This window comes from Diabrotica virgifera, chromosome 4, assembly GCF_917563875.1.
Source record: "Diabrotica virgifera virgifera chromosome 4, PGI_DIABVI_V3a".
NCBI classification, from domain to species: Eukaryota; Metazoa; Arthropoda; class Insecta; order Coleoptera; family Chrysomelidae; genus Diabrotica; species Diabrotica virgifera.
The window spans coordinates 20,015,211-20,037,814 of NC_065446.1; the positions used below are offsets into that span (position 1 = coordinate 20,015,211).

A 22,604-nucleotide genomic window follows, 5' to 3' on the forward strand; every position below is an offset into this window, starting at 1 on the left:
ATATTCAAAAAACATTTCAAATACTGATTTGTAATTTTTACAATTATACAAGTGCAAATAATAAATATACATATTCTAGTTCTCAGAAATCCTTATATAAATCCATGAAAAAAAAAAATAGAAGTCCTTGTGTAGAACACTGCTGAAGATAACATTGGTAGATATATAACACTATTAACACGTTGCCGCGACAAAAATATATGTTACGACGAAATTCACCATCTAGGAATAATGGAAAATAGAATTTGACAAGATGTTGATATGTCATATAAGGGGATATTAACATGTTATAACATGTTAACAATTTGAAGAACATGTCCTCGGTTGCTCAGAATCGGAAGAGATATAGGGGTGGATCTTAACGGGGTGTTATTAATATCCTCTTATTAACTTAGAAATAAAAAAAAAAATAGAAAAATCAAATAAGAATATCACATAAAAAGAAATAAAATATTGGGCGCCACTGGTTTCCTTAGGGGAACCAAAAATATACAAAAACAGAAACGTAAAAGAAAAGATAGCTAAATCAAAAATTAAACAAGAAACAGTCAATACAAAATATACAAAATACTTTTATATGAAAGCAAATATGGCGTGACTTACCTTATGCGTCTCTACTCAGCAAATCTTTGTTGTTCTTACGAAACAAGAGAAAAGGGTAAAGACAATAATAAAATAATATTTTGCAATGAATCAAACATTTTTTATTGAAACAAAATGAAATTAAAAAGAACTATGATCTCTTACGGATTTACAAAGAGAGATCATATTTACCAAAAAGAAAATGTTTACATAAAAAAAAAAAGAATACCTTGTACAGCTGGTTTAAAAAAAAACTGATACGACTCTTAAAGCGTATTTTGTAGAAAATTAATCAGTGTATTTTGAAGGATAAATACTTATTATTTACATACTGTCACTGTCACTGCCAAATGATAAAATTTGTCAGATAACTTATTTTGTTCAACCTCAAAAAATGGTTCCACATGCTAGCAAAGAACTAAAAGCAAGAATTGTAACGAAATTAGAAGATGGTTGGTCACTATCGGTCGTAGCGAACCATTTTAACGTAAGCAGAACAACAGTTTTTAATATCAATAAAATATGGAGAGAACAAGAAACTCTCGAAAGAAAGCAAGGTTCTGGAAGACCAAAAATATCTACCGCTGATGAAGATCGTACGCTTTTTGAGAGATTAGGAGAGAATCCTTTTAATATATGATGTTGATATTTATATTATTTAATATATGAATTAACATGTAATCAGTTGTTTGTTCTTCTTCTTCTTTTTGTTTTTGGTTTCGCTGCAAGGCGATTACCAGCACGATTTATAAGCGATCTTGACGTAGTCTGGCTCTAAGCCATACCAAAATCGCTGACTATGTTCTTGTAAGGAAGCTTTTGATGAGGTGTGATGATTATAATTAAATGAGATTAATTGGGTCAGGTTAAGTATGATTAAAAATTAAAACATAAATTAAATGACAAATAGCAACATAATATAACACGGATACATATAAACAGTTGAGCCTTGCAATTTGTAAGCTTATTTTGTTAATTGCTAGAAAACGCATTGCAGTTTATAAGCTTATTTGGTTAATTGCAAGAAAACGCATAATTACATTGACTGATTCTTCCGTTAAGGAACTTAGAATATTGTATATAGAGAGCGGTGTTTTGAAGTTCATGGAAATAAATTTTGTGTATATATCAAAATTAGGAATCACATTAATCGGGCATTCAAAAAAGATATGGTTTAGATCCTCGAGACGACCACATTCACAAAAAGGATTATCTTTTATATTCATTTTATACAGATGTTGTTTTGTTCAACAATGGCCTGTGCGCATTCTAATGATGGTGGTAGTGTGTCTTCTATTTCTATATGGAAAATTTGAATACCAAGGTTTTGTAGGAAAGAAGTCTTGAATTGTTTTGTATTGCGAAGGCTTCTTCTGGACTAAAGATTTCCATTTTTCTTGGTACTCTTTTGTAATTTTTCCTCTGATGACTGATAGGGCATCCTGGGAATTCAGTTGTACTTCCATGGGTACATTCAGGTCTCTTCCTATTTTTGCCAGTATGTCAGCCTGGGTGTTACCAAATATATTAGAGTGTCCAGGTATCCAGGAAAGGAGAATTTTGGTACCATTCTCATTGGCTGAAGATATAAGTTTCTTTGTTTTTAGGGCCCTTATATCTGCTGAAGCAGATATGTTACATGTTTTAATATTGGTTATTGCATTGAGCGAATCAGAAAATATTATAGCTTTCTTTAGATGTTTTGTAGTTGCGACTTCCACCGCTTGATGTATTGCTATACTCTCTGCTTTGCTTATGCTTAGAGCTCCAGGAAGTCTTGAGGAGAAATTATATTCAATACTCGGGATGCATATCCCAAAACCTACCCTTTCTTTGTTTTTTGAGGCATCAGTATATATAAAGGTATGGTCTTTCCCATATTGTTCAGTAGTCATAAGGAATTTTTCTTTAATCATCGGGTCATATTTTTTGATATTACAATTTAGAATTGGAAGTGGATTCATTAGTGTATCATAGTCTAATTCATAGCATGGAAAATTTGGGCTTTTGTATATTTTTTTAAAATATTTTATTAGTTGTTTGTTTATTTTATTATTTCTCTGACATAATAAATATATTATGTCAGACCAATCAAATACACTGCTCAAAATAATTAAATCTTACAAAGAGTCGTATCAGTTTTTTTTTGGAACCAGCTGTACATCATAGTCCTGTATTTTCTCGTAGTTGATTTTAAGTCCAAGGCACAGTTCACTTCACTAAATGTCACTTTACAAAGGATATAGATACATCAGGTTACTTCCATAGTTTATAGAAAAATTCAGCATTTATTTCTTAAAACAAATCGGCACTACTCGAAAAAAAGTATTTAAGAACTCATTAGTCCTTTCGTATATTAAACGGGATCAAAAAAAATATAATAAAAGCAACTCCATGCTTTAACTATGATGTTAGAAACTGCTAACACAAAAAAACTTCTACTCCTCCCTGCATACGAAAAGAGTATTATACCGGCATTGGTATAAGATATCGCGTTCGCCTAAAAACAGCGAAGAACGCGGTGGTCTAACGACTTGCTTAGACCACAATGGAACAAACACTTTAACTCGCAACACAAACACAACGACTTATGCAATAAAATTGCACAATAACTTCCCTTACACAAACTAAACTGGTAACTCAACCTTTCAGGTGCCGCCGCAAGCAGCGGACCCTCCGAGGCTAACTCCTTGAACTCTACAGCTCCAACGTGACTGACTTTCTCGATCTCCTCAAACTCAATCTTCTAAAATTCAACGCCCTTCCAAAATCATTCGATTTCTGCATCAATAATTCTCACAACCAATTACAGACTTAAAGCACTCACTTAATCAAAATCTTAACCAATAGGAAATTGCAAATTACGCTCTGGGTTAAACCCTCTGGCGTATACCAGAAACAGCTCATCCAATCACCAAGAAAATAAACAAAACCGATTTTAGTAGTTCCCACGACCTTCTTCCCATGAAAAGCCTGCTTTAGCTGTCTTCACAACCAAGGCCCGTTCTCAGACGCGTCAGCAAAAAGGACACTTCGTGTTGATCACTCAGAGCTCTTATTTAAACTTAGGAACACTTGGAACCGTTACAGATATAGTTACTAATTAAGAAGTCTTGAAAGGACGATCAAGAGGAACAGAGCTAGTTGATGAAATAAATTGAAAATTGCAATATCTTGACCATACAACGAGAAGACCACAATAAATGCTAATATATTATATAAGTATAGCTAAATCCCTTAAAAAAAAAAAAAGAACGTAGCATTGGATCGAGACTGCATCTCAGATAATAGTTCAATTACTAATTTAAACAGCTATGCAGCCAAGTAATACACAGAATGCAAATAGTGATAATGATTGTCAAACTTTTGAAAGTCGATGGTAGCTTAAGAAGAAATCATTGTATATCTTAAGTTCCTATACTGTCCGTATTTTATTATCGGTATAGTTGTATACCAGATTTTAAATTATAAACTCTTTGTCTTACTGAGAAACGTTCAATACTCGGTGTTTACCTCTTGAAAATGCAAACCTATCAATGAATTCCTCAGTCACTCTTTCCAAGATTTCTCCACATATTGTCCTATAAATGAATATCTATTTGACAATAAAGCTATTATTATTATCCCAGATTTAGCTATATGGCTCATACCCTGCTCTTATCCAGATTTAGCCATACGGCTCTCCCTTACGTCCCTTTACCTTGAGAGGAGAAAATTCACTCATCCAGACACCTACGGGATCAAAAGGATTGAGCTCTGGTGGGACTCTCCATGTTATCGAGCCCTAGGCAACTTGGTATGCTGGAGTATATCCCAAAAATTTTCGTACACATCTGGCCGTTGAGAGTAGTACAGTTTTCTGCATGGTCTTATATATAAAGTTGTTCATTTAGACCCAGCTTTTTTATGTTTTCGAGGAGGGTCTTCGGAATGACTCCAGTAGTAGACGTAATAATAGGTATCGTCTGGGTACTTTGCATTCTCCATTGTCTTTGTATTTGAATTTCCAGATCTCTGTACTTGGCGATCTTTTCAGTAAAAGTACGTAGATTATTGTTATTAGGTATTGTCACATCAATTAGCGTTGTTTGTCTTGTTAATTTATTAACTAGTATGAGATCTGGTCTATTATGTGCCACTGTTTGATCTGTGAGTACAGTGCGGACCCAGTATATCATGTAGTTGTCATTCTCACGCATACCCTCAGAAACGTGTTGATAATATGGGAAGATGGTTCGTTTGGAGAAGTCCCAGCTTTATAGCATTATCTTGATGAAAGATCTTTTCTACAGAGTCATGCCGTTCCTTGTATTTAGTTGCAGCAAATGCCTGGCAGCTTCCTGTAAGGCGTTGAATGGTTTCTTGGGTTTGACATCCATATCGGCATTTGTCGTTTTGGACCTGAGGGTCTTTGACGATATATTTCAGGTAATTTTTGGTTGGTATAACGTGATCATGAATGGCTAGTAATGAACCTTCCGTTTCAGGGAACATCTTTCCTATGTCAACCAATAGTTTGACGCTGGATTGTTGACATAGTCTTGTGACCTCATTGGGATGTCGGCCGTGCAGAGGCACTCATCCAAGTGCGCATTTTTTTGTCCTTTGTACCATCTTATTATTATTATTATTACTGGTTTGTTGTCTCATTCTCAAAGAATTTTCGGATTAAGTTACATGTTTTTAATGCCACCTATCACTTTTTGGATGGTTGAGTCTATTTCTATGCGTGTATTGAGTTTATATGTGATGGAAGATGGTATGACTCCTGTGGGTGATATAATAAAGGGTAAAAATAAAATGCGTTTTGTGTCACAATATACTATGGAACTCTGTATGTTTTTCATTTAATAGTCATACTGTATCGCGGACCTGTGATCTAAAATTATTAATAAAAAGTAAATTTCATTGGAATGAGGATCGAATATAGGATAAATCAGAAACCTTTTTGAAAATACTTTTATTTATGTTAGAACAATGTTACTACAAAACCTTTTTAATATCGTTTTGCAAAATTGCAAACAGGTTAGGAACCAGATTCCCATTGTACAGTATGTACATTATAACAATGAGCCTATGATTCAAAACCAAAAACAGTTTATGCAATAACATCTAAAACTTACGATATGAAAATCTAAACTACACATATTTTAAATACAACTAATTTTCACTGGAACTAATCAAAAAGTTTCAGGAAAAATGTGTACTTATATTTAGAACAAACTAATAGTACACTCGGATCCATTTAGATAGATCTTTTGATGCTATTAGTTTATTCAGTTGAACAGTATAGAAAGAAATATCTAAAAATTCAAATTCTCGTGTGAATTTTTTAGGTATTTGTTTCATTTTTTTTTCTAATAACGTTTAATTATCCCATCACCATTACCCTGCAAAGTTATAATTCACTGTTAAGAGTTATAATTTCGATTTGTCTTAAATTTTCTATCGATATTTATGTAATTACTCGTGTTTTTATTATCACAACGGTTCTATGTAGTTAAACCTTACTATTACTTAAACAAAGCAGTCTGTAATATACACGTCACAAATATCAATTGGCTTTGTTGCTCAAAATCCTTAAAAAATTAGATTTTTACATAAAGGAATACTCTCAGATTTAAAATGATCCAAGCTGGCTTATGATCATGCTGATAGTATTTTCTCGATACAAAACCGTTCTTGAATCGTTACGCGCATGCGTAATAACGAATAATTATGCGCAATAACACTTTTTTGTTACTGCGCATACTCGTAACCGTTCAAGAACGGTTTTGTATCGAGTTGGAACAAACCTTAAGTAAACTCGTTTGTAAATCTCATTAAGTCTTGAAGATCTAGTGATCAAAAATCATATAAGAATTTTTGTTTCCGAAATTCTACAGCTTTCTTTTTTTAGGCCTTGAGTTAGGAGTATTCCTTTTAAATATTGCAGTTTTCAATTTTCTTCGGCATTATTTAGAACATCGTACAGTTGAGTCCGCGAGTCTTTAGCCGTGCGTCATTAATACCTGGCGAGATAAAACACATACTTTTTATCTAGCATCATTCTCTTCCACTCATGAAACTCATGACAAACCAGCTGCCGTTTGTTATTAAGTAAAAACCCATGTTATTTTTATGAACCATCTAGACTCAGTGCATTGAAAAGAGATAGGTACAAAAAAATACGATTCGGTATGTTGTCATATTTTAAGCACAATTTGTTTGACGTTTCTGCTTTGTTTACTTTTGTGGCTGCCAGTTTAATTTTTTGCGGTTTTTGTCGAATTTTTGCGTTTTGAAGTTTCTTTATATTACACAAACAGTTGTTTTCACAACTAATTTTATATTGGGCTTTGAAATTTTAAGGTAAATAATTATATTTTGGCAATTAATATTCAAAACATACAAAGCTAACGTCATTCACACAGTAAAGAAATGATTGTGTTTAGATTTCCGTCAAAGTGAATAAAATAACAAAAATAAAATATGTTATTGAATTTTTTTATAAATTGTTTATTTATTTATTAATCAATAATAATAAAATAATTTATTAAGCTACTTCAAATGTAGCTGTAATTCTGCACAAAAATTTTGAAGCAAAACTTACATTGACATTCTATATATTATTTGATAACGTCAAATTTTATAATAAAACCCGTAATCGGAACAGTAGCCACTTTCTGTCAGTTTTTGTTGCGTGAAATAGATTTCCGACTTATTTCGTATGCTTTAAATGATGACGCACGGGTAAAGACTCGCGGACTCAACTGTAGGTGAGGTAATGAGAACACAAAAATAGTCTTCTCAAAAATGTCATAACATATATTAAGTTATTGGTATCTTATGACGTGTATATGTGTACAGCAGAAGCATCATCCTTTTCTTAATTATGAAACTGACATCAATAATTCAGAAAACGATGTGAGCAATATCAGCCAAGTTTATGGCACTTTGAGCTATCTCAAAAACTTGGAATTTAACGAACATGGCAGTATAACTAAAAATTGACGAAATATTTTATCAATCAATTAGAGTTCATGAATCATTTGAAAGATTTCAAATAAATTAAGTACGCTTTCCGTAGAAAATAAATGCTAGAAACTCTAACTGTTGCTTTTGGAACTACTGTCTAAACTATTTAACTAGTATGGCTATAAGCTGTATTAGTGTAGGGTCCGCTATAGATGGAGCCGCTGGAGTGCGATGTTGTCTTCTTTCTTCTCTTTGCTAGGAGGCACAGAATGGCAGCCACCACGCATAGCATTAAAATCAGACCTGCTATACATATCCCAATCGCAAAGCTTTTCTGAGAGATACAAATGCTGTCCGAGGTCTACAAAATAAAATATTTATTATATTATTTATACTCAAGATTATAACGTAAGTTAACAAAATTATAAAGGGTGATTCATTTAGAGGTACTTTTTGCAAAAGGAAAAAACAATGAAAAAAATAAATTGTATTTGAAAATCTCTATTATCATACAAAAGAACCATTCTTTACAATTACTTCTTAAAGATAATTTCTTTCAAAAGTTGACCGTGAGTGCGGTTAAGATGGTCCATTCTTAAGTTCCAATTCTCGATGACGCGTTCAAGCATTTCGAGTGATATTTGACCAATGAGTCGAGTAATATTGGCCTCCAATGTCTCAATCGTAGTCAGTTTATTCATGTAGACTTTGGACTTTATGTTACCCCAAAGGAAAAAGTCTAGAGATGTAATGTCACAGGATATAGGCGGCCAATTCGATGGTCCGAAGCGTGTAATAAATTGCTCCCCGAATCGTTCTCTCAGTAAGTGATGCTTTCAGAGGCTATATGTCAACTGGCGCCATCTTGTTGGAGCCAAATGTCGTTAAGACTATGAGCTTCAATTTCAGGCACCAAATAGTCCGTTATCGTGGCGCGATAACGGTATCCATTCACAGTAACATTCTGGACGGTCTCTGTTTTAACGAAATATCGACTGAAGATTCCACCGGCCCATAAACCACACCAAACAGTTAGTTTTTCTGGATGTAATGGCAACTCTAGAACCTCTTCTGCTTGTTCATAAGCCCAAGTATGGGAATTTTGTTTATTCACGTCCTCATTAAGACAAAAATGTGCCTCATCGGAAAACAATTTTTTTTTCCGAAAACAGTGGATCTTCTTTAAGCTTATCAAGAGCGCATCGACTGAAACTGTGCCGGGCTAAATCTCTCCAGGATCAAATGTCAAACATTACTGAATAAAAACGCAACGTCAGGTGATACGATTCATGCACGGTCTCCCATCAATTACCCACCAACAAAGTACCTCTAAATGAATCACCCTTTACAACCCAATAAAATACCGGAAGAATGGAGAACCAGCGAACTAATGAGAGAACCTTTGACAGATTAAGACTCAAAGATACGCAGTAACGACAATCGCCTTATAAACAATGTGTTTTGCAAAAGCCAGATGGAAGGTCTGTAGGACGGCCTAGAAAAAGTGGAAAGATGCAGTCATAGAAGATCTGGAGAAAATAGGAATGAGAAAATGGGAAATAGTGGCGCAGGACTGACACATATAGAAGGCAATAGTAAACGCGGCAAAGCCCCACGAAGAGTTGTAGCGCCATTGATGATGATGACGAAGACTCAAAGATATAATCCAAGAAGTTCCACTAGATATCATAAATACTATTGCAAACATATACCAAAACAAAAAAATGGAAGTCAGAATATGTAGATGGACAACTTACAAAACCTATAGACATAGGCAGCGGAATAAGACAGGGAGAGTCATTGAGTCCTATGCTCTTATGCTCTTCAATTTAATCACGGAAATCATGAATGAAATCACCAAAAGTGTCAACAAAAGAAGAGGATAAATAACGGAAAACAAAGAGGTAAAAATACTTTGTTATCCAGACAAAGCAATATTGATAGCCCAAGATTAAGATAGTGTGCAAGGATTAGTCCACAGATTTAACATAAGAGCCAAAGAATTCAATCTGACAATATCATATCAGAATACTAACACAATAGTAATCAGTAAAGAATCATTCAGATATAACATAGAAATTGATGGCATCAGTATTAAACAAGTAATGGAAACAAAATACCTTGGTACTACACACCGTCCAGCTGCGGAGACCCGGACTAAGAAATGAGAAATCAAGTACAAAAAGCAAATAGACTGGCAGGATGCCTTAATAACACTATTCGCGGTGTGCAAGTACTTGGAGGGGATACGAGAAACGATCGTGCGCAAATATCGGAGAAATATTGCAACTTTCTTAAATAATTCATATTGTCAATTGAAATTGTCAAATTGACGTATATTTCATACCTACTGTCATTGAAGAAGAAAAATTATATATTGCTCCATAATATTGATATGATATGCAATTATTATATAAAGGTAAATTTAATTAATTGTATTTTGCTTGCAGTACTGCATTTTAATAACTAATTTTATTTACTACATACAATTGTTTACGTTTTAATAACATAACCTAAATCTTATTTTTTCTTATTATTTTTTTGGACTATGGCAGGAACTATGGACTAATACTACTGGAAATGGCAGAGATGAGAGTACTGAGAAGAATTACAGGAAATACGCAGAGAGATCTAAAGAGTAGTGACGACATTAGTAGAAAATATAACGTACAGTGTATAAACCAATGGACACTAAATAGAAAAAAAGAATGGAATAACCACATACGCAGAATGAGGGGAGACACATGTGACACAAGAAGTGTCGGCTGACCGCGCAAAAGAGGGAGTGACAACCTTCAATAGAGATATCAACCCGCCAATAAACAAGCAGAATTGCTTATAAAGAGGAAGGAGCAGAAGAAGAATTTTAAGATTAAGGATGAAAATAACAAAAACGTAATAAAATATTTACAATTAGAAACTTTTAAAATACTGATAGACCTCAAAGGAATCTTTCTAAACTCACCTTTTCACTAAATACAGAGTCTTCTTCTTCTGGTTTGGCGAGATCATTAGCTTCGTTAACTACAAGTCCAGTATATACATCGATTTTAGCAGGAGTTCCTTCCTTATCTGATTCAGCTTGACGACGAATCCTGTTGCCGTTATTGTTTCCACAGGTAGGCTCCTAAATCAATTATACACAATTATGAATAAATGTAACGAAATAAATAAAATAAACGTTTTTATATTGTAATTGCTAGTGAAATTGGTGAAAGCAAACCTCTTAACAATAGAGTGTAAGGTTAGAGTGCAGAACGGAGTATTAATAATTTTCCAGACACAAACAGGACTCCGACAGGGGATAGCCTATCCTGCCTTCTATTCAACATTATTCGACTTGGGCGTCGAAACGTTAATAAAATCATTTTTTTGGTAAAATTGTGGCTTATTTCCCATTGAAAATAGTTGATTCAACATTACGTTAGATAAAGCAGGCGGAGGTAAATTCCTCACCAACCAGTAAAAACATATAATCCGACAGGTATTTTCCTCACCAACTCACTCAGGTAATAAAATAAAAATATAGATTTAATTTAAGAATGTCTATTATGAAAGCATCCGAAATCCGAATACAAGACATTAATTTTCTTACATTATAATAATAGTTTATAATATAGATAATATGCAAGACGTATACATTATTATTTAATGTTTACTAAGTATAATAAGACAGACACTTTACAAAATCCATTCTAGTCATTTGATTAGACTAATATCTTATTAATAAATTTACTACATTTTTCAATTTCAGTTTAACTTGTTTATCTTTGATAGGTTTTGCAATATGCAAACTTTAAATTTTAACATACGTATCTACCTGAAATTCTTTAATTTTTTCAAAGAAAATATAATATGATGGATGCGTATTACAAAACGATAAATTAAAATGCGAATGAAAAGATTCGCAAGCATTCGTAATACGAATAACAGAATAATTTGCCTCTGTCCACAAATATGGGGAGAATATGGCATTTTCGTCTATATAAGTTTCAACTAAATAATCAATATAATCTATCTTAAATTTCAGTTCCTGGTTTGCATGACATTAAATCAAACACAAAACAATCTGATACGTCTTCTGGTTTTATATGTAAGGCCAAAAGTATGTTTGAGCCACTTGTCTCTTTCAGAATCATTTTTATATTCTGATATTAAATCAAGAGACCAAGACATCTCTATACCAAGCTTGGTGAAGGTGAAATTTACAACCATGTATTTCAGTGTTCGGCCACATTTCAATGATTGCATTCCTTTTCAAAATCTTCAAAAAATTTACTAGCATTAAACTCAATTTTGAGAGCTATAAAAATTTCTGATTTTAACAAATAAAAAACATTGTTGTAAATTTCTGTTTTTTTGTTCGGCATTAAACAGTATAATAAAGAAATATGCCCATTAATTAGCCCATGAATAAATTGCAAATAATATGTGGTACAATAAGAAAATGTGCCATCCATATAATAAAATTCAATGTGGCTAAAAGTCTTATATTTGTTTCACAAGAAAATTTTCCCTCTTGGTTGTTTTTTGAGCACACCTCTTCACAAATTCTTGAACCTCATCAATATTGGAAGGAAGTCGACCAGGCATCATTTTTCGTCGATAATTATATATTTTTTTTCTTATGTATGCTGGTTTTGCTGGTTTTTCAATTCTCTTCGGCTTTACGTTTACAATAGTTACAAACACTTTTTCGATCTAACTTCTGACAATCTGGTTCATGATTATGTTGTCGGCTACTTCTAGATATTGTAAAAGTTGCACCAATAGTAAAAAATTTCGCACTACAAGTTGTTTTATCCTCCAGAACACTTCTTCACTTTTTAAAACTTTCACTTTATAAAAAATAAAATTTTCAAATACCAATACCGCTATCACTTTCTATTAAACATGCCATTTTTGTCAAAATTCTAATGTTGACTAAAAATAAAATACTATAATTACAATTGAACGCCTTTTACTAAAAACTACCTGAAATAATTGAAATAACCATTTTGGTCTTGATGAGGAAAATACCTGTGGGATTATGACATACCCTTATAAACGCAGGCAAAAGATTATTTTGGTGAGGAAATTAAACCCGCCGGATAAAGCTATTAGAGAATCTTAAATAACAACAAGAGGAACTATTATTAATAGAATAGCACAAATACCAGCGTATGCAGACGACATCGATATTAAAGCAAGAAGAAAGGCGGACCTGACGTAAAATCAAGGAATAGTTAAAACATCACACATTATTCTGGTGGCTCAACCATGTAAACCTGTTGGCAGCAATGATGATGAAATTTTATTTTAAAAACGCTCTATGCAGGCAACCAAGTGACGTCATATAACGTTGAGGAAACGTCAGTTTTTGGTTGAATATAACACGTGTTTAAACATTACGTCATATAGACGTCGTTTGTAGATGATTTTAAATACGTAAGATTAATGACGTTAAAATTACGTTTAAAAAAGTTTTAATTTCAGACAGCCTAAGTATGACGTCACAAAATTGGGAGGAGCTTGCTTGTTTGTATTGACTCCAAACAATTTCGTTTAGGTATAACGCTAAAGAATTTCTCATTTATTGTTTACGCAGTTTGTGTCTTGTATGATAAAATAAGACTTATCATTTAGATATTTAGTTGAAGAAACGTGTTAATTAAGAGATTTTTATGCGTTTTTGCTCAGTGAGTTAGTTTAATGCAGTAATTCTTCGTGACAACTATTTATGTTTATTTGTTTTTAATTAAGCGTTAAATGAAGATATTAAGACAGCGTTAAATTATTAAGTATGCTGGATAATTTGTTAATAAATTACTTATTAGTTTCATATATATGTTGTTTCAGTTTTGACACAGTAAGTAGGTATATATAACTAGTGAAAATTCTATAACGTGAGACGTGAGGGCTGGTACAATCATGCAGAATCAATGTTACTTCTAGCGCACAAGCGATCTTAAACAAGTGGTAGTATATCTTCGACATATGGGACGTAGGCCTATAGGTTTCATGTTACCTATTTCTTATACTATTTTGAAACATCTGAAAGAGGTCACTTTTTGAAAGTATTAAAGACGTAATTTTACCGACGTATAAAGGTCGTCATCTTTTTGACGTTTGAAAATCGTCACAATCTCGACGTGAAAAAAACGTAAATACGATTACGTTTTAAAATCGTCACAATTATGACGTCAAATCGATGAGACAAATACACGTGATTTTCAACGTCAGTACTACGTCATGGAAACACGTCAATTGGTCATTTTTATGACGTGTTATCTACGTTAGAAAAACGTCTTTTGGTTGCCTGGGGTAGCCCAAAAGGTATTTAATATACAGGGTGTCCCCGAAAATAGTGCGTTCCTTTAAGGCGTTTAAGGTATGGATATAATATACAATTTAGAACAAAAAAGTTCTATAACATTTTTTTTTCCAAAGTTAACCGTTTCCAAGAAAAAAATTACAATGTTCTCCATATAAGTGAATTTTTATTTTCATAAATTTGAATGACATGGCAACGTGGCCTATAAGAACTTGCTGTGACTGGACAAATTTAACCTTGTTTATTTACTTTCAGGGGTGATTTTTGGGGTTGTTGACATCGTTGGTAGCTACCTGCAAAATAATGGATATGGATTTGGTTGATATTTACATTATTTTACCTACCAGGTGCAACTGACCTACAAACCTACTTTTTTAATCTTTAGATTTTTGAGTTGCGCTTTGTTGCCAGACTTCAATTTGCATATCAAAATGTATTTTCGTTTTTTGGTCAAACGGATCAATTTAGAAAAAAATGTTATAAGACTTTTTTGCCCTACATTGTGCCTTCTACCTATACCTTTAAGGAACGCACTATTTTCGGGGACACCCTGTATATACCTACCCAGCAAACAGGTTTGAGCCCAGTTGCGTGATGATTACGTTAAATTTACGGCAAATTTCAACGAATACGTAACTCGGTGATTTATGACGGGAAAAAACGTATTTCAGTGCCAAATAATTCACATATATATTAGTGCTCCCTTTATACATGTTTGACATTAGAATAATATAAAATCATAATGACGAATATGGTACATGTTTTTTATAATTGGTGTGAATGTTGGTTACATCGCAAAGGTACGTGTATTTCACGTAATAATCACGAAACAGAAATAACTTCCTTTGGTTAAATTTTGAGAAATATTTTGGAAAACAAAATTTTACAATGGTGTTGGTTAAATACGTATCGCTTGAATTTTACTCACTGTATTTTATGGATGTCGAAAAATTAGATTTATTTCACGTAAAAGTAATGTAAATAATACCAATATTTAAACAAAAAGTTTATGATTTCGCTTTTAAAATCATTTAGAGTAACTATTTCAATCCAACCTTGATTTTTGCTATTTTTTCTTTAGAAATATCACAGGAGCTAAAATGATGTTGAGTCTAATTTTCAAATCGCGCGCGGTGATGACGTACTACCAAGCCTTTCTCCTCCTTTAAATAATATCACGTGACCACGGTACGTGACTAACATATTTGATTCGAAAACTAAATTAATCGATTTATCGAATAATAGATACGTTTCGATAGGATTATTTTTTTATATTATTCTGGCATTGAAATAGATTTTTAGTAAGACCAATTAGTTAATACTAGAAGAAATTTAAAAACAAAAAGAAAATAGGTACGTAATACTAATTTAAAGTAAGTAGAATAGTTAAACTGTAATTTAAAAATAATCGATTTTTATAATCGATGAACATAACCTATAATATCAGCTTCTCACATTTCTCACACTCACAACTCACAACAAAAAGTGAAACGTGAAGCTTTATTTCTCTCGTTTTATTTTAGGAGGGTTTATTTATAATAATGTCTTTCGTATTAACGTTTACCTCAATGCTCGAGGGTTGAAGTGCCGATGATGCAAGATGCAATTAGAAAAAACAATAAAGTGTCGAAGTGTCCTCGAAATAAAAAGTGACCTGTGTTGTGTTTTGTGTTAACAAATTTTTTAATGTGCCTTTAGGTCAGTACCATTTTTGGTTCATTATCTTGTATATTAATTATACAAGACACATGTTTTAAAGTCTCTAAATTCTACTAAATAAATACATGGTTAATACTTTATATGCTTGTTTTATTTATATCATAATATGAGGATAATAATTACGTGATTCATAAGTTAATTAAGGTCGAATTATTTACGTGAACCGAGGACGTATCTTTCACGTGAATACTAATATATACATTCCCTAAAAGATACGTTAATCAACACGTATTTGCAACGTGAATTTCCCGAAACATTTTATTGCTATTTAAGGTAAATAACACGTCTATTGAAGACGAGTTATTCACGTAATTTAAAGACGTATTTTCAATGTGACATTGAAAACCAAATTTTCACGTGAAATTCACGTAAACAACTTACGTATATTGGTGACAAATGTACCCAAAATTCACGTAATTAACACGTCGGTCTGTTTGCTGGAATACCTTTTAAACGATTTTAATTAATTGTTTGTTATTAATGGTATACAGCTGACTACAGAAAATTCTTTTTAATTGTGGATTTTTTCTTATTTCTCCTACAAACAGGACTAGTAATCAAAAAGGTACGAAATATATATTAGGTTAATAGCGACTAGAGAAACACGAAATCACAAGGAGTAGAAAACATGTAGAAAGAAATGACTAGAGTAATAAAGGAAGAAACAGAAAGATATATACCAAAAGAGAATATCAAAGGAAGACAACCAATGTAAAAGGGAACTAAAACTTCGAAAATTAGTCCGACAATATCAAGAACAGAGGTGAAAAACGAAAAAAATTCTCCGAATAGAAAAGAGAATATACAATAAGAAAATTAAAATAAATGGAAGATAAGCTGAATTTAGACCAGGCCAGCTGGATTTAAGATGGGTAACACATTCTTTAGAGTCGTTTGCTACGCTGACGATGCTGTCCTTATCGCCGATTCTGAAGACAATCTCCAACGGCTACTGCATGCATTTAATACTAAAACTAAAGAACTAAACTGTGCTTATCAACACCGAGAAGACTAAGTGCCTAGTAATTTCCAAAGAACCGATAAGATGCCAATTAGAAATTGACTCCAAACTGTGGAACAGGTGAATCATCTCAAATATCTTGGAGCGGAAATAACAAGTTATGGAAATCTCTCAAGAGAGGTCAGATCGTTAAATCGTATGGAAGAACAAATATCTAAATACTGAAAGCATAGTCAGAATATATAAAACAAAAATAAGACATATTATAACATATATACGGCAGAAACAAGACCAGACACAAATAGAACGTTCCAAATGACGAGAAAAGTTGAAATCAGAACATTAAGAAGTAGAGAAAAGACACCAAATTTGAGACAGGCGCCACTTTGAGACACCGTCGTATTTGTGTACGATGGGTTGACATCTAGTGAAAATATTGAAAACTGATCATTCTGTGAAGTTAGTGGTAGATCTGCTTTTAGTTGGCGCTTAGAAGTGGCCGTTGTTGTTTTGTCGACGTTAATTTGATTTACACGATACACAAAGTTTTTTCAGAATTTATAAAAACTTACAATACATCAAGGTAAGATGATTACATTTACTCCAGTTATTTTTTTTTTGGTAGTTTAATATTAGTTAATACATTTTATGCAAATTAAACGGTAATTGTGTGGCATACATAACCAACAAAAATTCGTTTTATTTTTAACGGAAAAATCCTAATTTGAGACACCTGTAGGTTCCAAATTTGAGAGTGTCTCAAATTAGGACCCCGTGTAAAATTTTAATTTTTATGTATTTTTTTGTTTGTAGATGCCGCCAAAAAAATAAAAAATGGAATGCAAATGATATGATACGCAAATGATGCAAATGATATGATTCTTACGTAAATACAGTAAGAAATAGAGAGATGGGCTATTTGAAGGCCTCAAAAGTTTTTGAAGTACCAAAAGGTACCTTAGAACGATATGTGAAATCAGACAAGACTCCAGAAGAACTCGCCGGGATATCAATTGGCCACCGACCTATTCTTCTTTTGGAATTAGAAAATGAGTTGGTTGAGTATGCCCTAACTATGGAGCAACGTTATTTCGGGCTAAGAGCGCGTGATATAAAACGACTGGCATTTCAACTTGCAATACGAAACTCAATACCACATCCATTTAGCGGAGTCAAAAAATCAGCCGGAAAGAAATGGTTGAGACTCTTTCTGAAAAGGCATCCGACGCTTTCAATGCGTACTCCTCAGGGAATGTCATCTGCTCGAGTAAAATCGTTTACTCATGAAAATGTATCCAAGTTCTTTGACCTGTATGAACCAAAATATCTTAAGCTTACTAACCCTGCACAACGTATATTCAATGTAGACGAAACAGGTATTACAATTGTTCAGCACAAACATAGCAAAGCCATTTCTATGAGAGAGAAGAAGGAGTTTTCGTCACTTACTTCGGCAGAAAGGGGCAAGCTGATTACTGTTATTACATGTATGAATGCTGCAGGAGTTTTCGTACCACCATTATAAATCTTCCCTAGAAAAAATATGAAAACAGAGTTGATGCTAGGAGCTCCCACTGAAGCAGTCGCAGAATGCCATATGTCAGGTTGGGTACAGGCCGATATTTTCACTAGATGGCTACAACACTTCATAAAATTCACTAAACCTTCAGCTGCAGACCCTGTTCTTCTCGTCCTTGATGGCCACTATTCTCATACGAGAAACGTTGCTCTAATAGATTTGGCCAAACAGAATCATGTGACGATTATTTGCCTCCCACCACATTCTACACATAAAATGCAACCGTTGGATGTTGCTTTTATGGCACCGCTGAAAACTTACTACGCACAAGAAATAGAAAACTGGCTTAGAGAAAATCAGTTGAGTGTTGTGTCGCCATATGCCATTGCCAGTATTTTTTGTAAAGCGTATAACAAAGCTGCGACGATGGAAATATCTTGCAATGGTTTCCGAAAAACTGGACTGGTCCCTATTTGTCGCCATATTTTTAGGGACTTTGAATTTGGAATTCAAGAGCACTTGGAAACACAAAACGAAAGGGACGAACAAATAATAGGACCAAACCACGAACAACCAAATCATTCAATGCGAGAACATAGAACTCCTAGTCCACCACTACCTCATCAACAACTTGTGTCTCCGAAAGACATCTGTCTGATTCCTACATACAAGAGAGACACCACTAAAAAGCCACATGCCAGATCAGGAAAGGCTTCAGTAATTACTTTAACACCCTACAAAGAAGAATTAGAGCAAAGTTTGCAGAAGAAAAAAGCAAAAAACTAGTACCCCAGCTAAACTTGGATTGTGTATTAGCACCAGAAAAAAACAATTCAACAAAAAGTGTTAGATCAGAACAAAAAAGCAACGCCCTAAGAAGAAATAGCAGTACACGAAGACGTAGGTCAACCTTCTACATCAAAAGGCAAAACATCAAGAAGGAAACGGAAAGTCTCTTCGAGTTCAAGTTCAGATAGCAGCGAAGACTTTCCATTAGCTGATTCATCGTCCGACGAAAGTGGAGAAAACGACGCGGAATGTCTATTTTGCACCGGAAAATTTTCCGACGATAAATATGGAGAACGATGGGCAAAGTGTTACCAATGTGGCAGGTGGGCACATGAAGACTGCGGAGAAATAAAGTCCAGCACATTTATTTGCCTTTTCTGCCAAGGAAAGGGCTTTTTTGAATAGTATCTCAAATTGCGGACCTGTCTCAAATTTGGATACCTGGCTATCCCAAATTAGGCGACCTTTTATTTTTAATATTAAATGTCGCAAAAAAATTAAACGTATTTTTTTGCAAAAATATATATGTCTTATTCGCTTTATTTATTTTTTGTTGTGTTGTAGAAACATTAAATTTAAGTTTTCGAAATAAATGTTTTAAAAACTTTTGAATATTCTGTTTTATATTTGTTTTTCAAAAAAGTGTCTCAAATTTAGTGGGTCAGACAGAGACGAAGATATTGGAACAAACATATAAAGAGAATGGAGGACAACAGACTCGTTAAAAGCGCAAAAAAGAATAATCCAGTAGGTAAAAGACCACAGGGTACACCACCAAAACGATGGCGATAATGCTGGACCTCATCGTCCGGGGAAGACTTGATGGCAATGAACAGGCAGTAGCCTACTAGCATGATCGATCATGCTAGAAAGAAGAAGAGGAAGAGATATAAGGAAGGAAATAAGAAACTTTAAGATACACTATCCCTGATTTTATTTATGTTAATATGTCATGATCTAATTGTTAAGTTGCAAAAAAATTAATAAAAGTTTTATAAAGTGTTGCGCTATTTGCAGGTGTATGTTATTGTTATTATAAACATGGTATAATAATTACAATTAGCACTTTAGAACTTACCACATCACAGCTCTTATCAGCCTTTAAGCACAATTTAACATTGCACTGGTAGTAAACTGATGCTGTGTACGGAAATTTATGAGCTTGGAACTCCACTGAAGCTTTCGACTTATCTTGGGAATACTTAAACATTCCCATGATCTCTGGATCCGTTGGACACCCGTCCTCGCTGATCAGTTTTTGTTCTCCCCATCCCAATCCATCCCTAACCAAGCAATCGGTTACAAGGAAGCCATACGTTTCTTGTTCGTCTAAATTTACAACCAAGGTTAGAGGATCGCCTATTTTTACGTTTTCTGCAACTTCTTTCATCGCCGGGTCGCCAGAGAAGATTTTCATATTGCAGCCTGGCATTGGCGATAAAGCTTGTATTGGGTCAGCTCCCATTAAACTGTTAAAAAAATAATATTAAGCACTTTTTAGATATATACCAAGATTATTTATTTAGCGTATAGCATAATAATAAGGATAATATCTTCATCGAAAAGTAAGAACACACCTCACAAAGGCACAAAAACACCATCCTTGCAGTACAGTACATTACCACGGAATTTAGGAGGAAGAGGACTTATGGATATAGGTGAGCAATTAAATAAACAAGTTGATAATTTACAAACTTATTTTCAGATACAGACTGAGGCATATCCTTTACATCGCGCTATCTGCGCAGTAGATGACACAACATCGATCAAACTGAGGGAACCAGATTTACGCATAAACCACCTTACAAAGAATGGATTACTGGATGGGTAAACATCTACACGGGCGACACCCTAATGAGGTCAGCCAAGATTATGTCGACAATATACCGTCGAAATTTTGGTTGACATCAGGAAAGATGTTCCCCGAAACAGAAGGTTTATTACTGGCCATACAGGATCAGGTTATACCAACCAAAAATTACCTGAAATATATCGTCAAAGACCCTCAGGTCCAAAAAGACAGATGCTGATATGGATGTCAAGCCCAAGAAACCATTCAACATATTACAGGGGGCTGCCAGGCATTTGCTGCAACTGAATATAGAGAACGGCATGACTCAGTAGGAAAGATCCTTCATCAAGAGATAGCTATGAAGCTGGGACTTCTGCAAAAAGACCATCTCCCATATTATCAATACGTCCCTGAGAGTATACTTGAGAATAACAACTACAAGCTATACAGGGACCACACTGTACTCACAGATAAAACATTGGCAAATAATAGACCAGATGTCGTACTAGTTAATAAGTTAACAAGACAAACAACACTTATTGATGTGGCGATACCCAACAACAATAATCTACGTACTAAATTTACTGAAAAGATCGCCAAGTACAGAGATCTGCAAATTTAAATACGAAGACAATGGAGAATGCAAAGTATCCAGACAATACCGATTATTATGTCTACTACTAGAGCCACTCCGAAGAACTTCCTCGAAAACATAAAAAAGCTGGGTCTAAATGAACATCTGTATAAGACCATGCAGAAAGCTGTACTACTCACAACGGCCAGATGTGTACGAACATTTTTGGGAGATACACCTGAATACAGAGCTCATATTGCAGCTAAATCACCTCCGATATACCGTAGGTATATGGGATGAGTCAATTTTCCCTTTGGAGGGGAGTGTGAGCCGTATGGCTAAATATGGAAAGAACAATATAAATTAAACCAAGTATTCATACAAAATTAAAAACAAACTTAACTTCCATGGATATTAGGTGTTGCTGTCGAGACTGTCCACTCAGTTTATTGTCTCTGGTGCTGCTAAGTCAAGTCCAGCTCTGGACCTCGATATGCTTGGATAAGGCATTCAGACTTAAGGGTTGTATGGGTCTTGGTTGACCGCTGAAGACCGAACCTTGCTACACTTATTGACAGGGTTCGGTCATTTTGGTATATCCGTAAGTCTGGATTATCATCGAACTTTTTATGCTGCTCACTAGGGCGTTTCATCTCAGGATATCAGGTAGAGCTATTCCTGCTATGATGGAATGTCATTGGAGTGGGGTGCATCTTAAAGATAGTTTACGCACTCTGTTAAGTTGGGTATCGGCAAATCATGTGTAAGGGCTGTTTATCCAGACGGGAGCACAATACTCCACAGCAGAACACACCGATCTGAAAGCTGAACGTAGCAGGGTAGCAGTTAGCGATTCATAAGTTGATCCAGAGAGCTTTTTATTATTTATCGCTTTCAGCTTTATCATTATTCATGAGCCTTGAATTGTCTATTGTTGGAAGAATATCAGTTAGCAGTTCTACATCTCTGCTATATGAGATGATAAAAAATGGCAGAGGGGTGCGACAGGGAGAGTCCACTAGTACTGATAATTCCTGTACCTGGATGATAAATATGAAAATACATTTTCAACTACTTACTCTACTTTTAGCGAATCGTTCATTACAGTGTTGTTTCTGGTGCTATATCGACATCGTATGTGGAATCCTCTTCCCTGATTTGTTACTAGTTTAAGATGAGGTTGAACTACAATCGTATTATAATATTCGATACCACCGTCATCCTGAAAAACAAAATCGGTATATGAAAAACTATTTTGTATTTTGAGTAAGTAGTGAGTAAGTAGGACAAGAATTGGAGAGGGTGACGCCCTACAAGTACCTGGGCACGATAATATCGAATGACGGAAAGCTTGACCTAGAAATTGCAAATAGGATAAAGAAAGCTACGAAAATATAC

At 34.1% G+C, this 22,604-nt stretch overlaps 1 protein-coding gene across 1 annotated transcript in view; it reads right to left on the reverse strand.

The window, feature by feature from the left end:
* Positions 1-5,525: 5,525 nt before the first annotated feature.
* The window catches only part of LOC126882938 (cuticlin-4), a 122,693-nt gene continuing 105,614 nt past the window's right edge, over positions 5,526-22,604 (reverse strand). Inside the window, exons 5-8 of the mRNA XM_050648014.1 lie at positions 22,286-22,428; positions 19,919-20,309; positions 10,505-10,666; positions 5,526-7,900 (exon numbers count right to left, since the gene is read on the reverse strand). Coding sequence (XP_050503971.1) covers positions 7,706-7,900; positions 10,505-10,666; positions 19,919-20,309; positions 22,286-22,428 — 891 coding nt within the window. The 3' untranslated portion in view covers positions 5,526-7,705. The remainder of the gene's footprint in view (positions 7,901-10,504; positions 10,667-19,918; positions 20,310-22,285; positions 22,429-22,604) is intronic.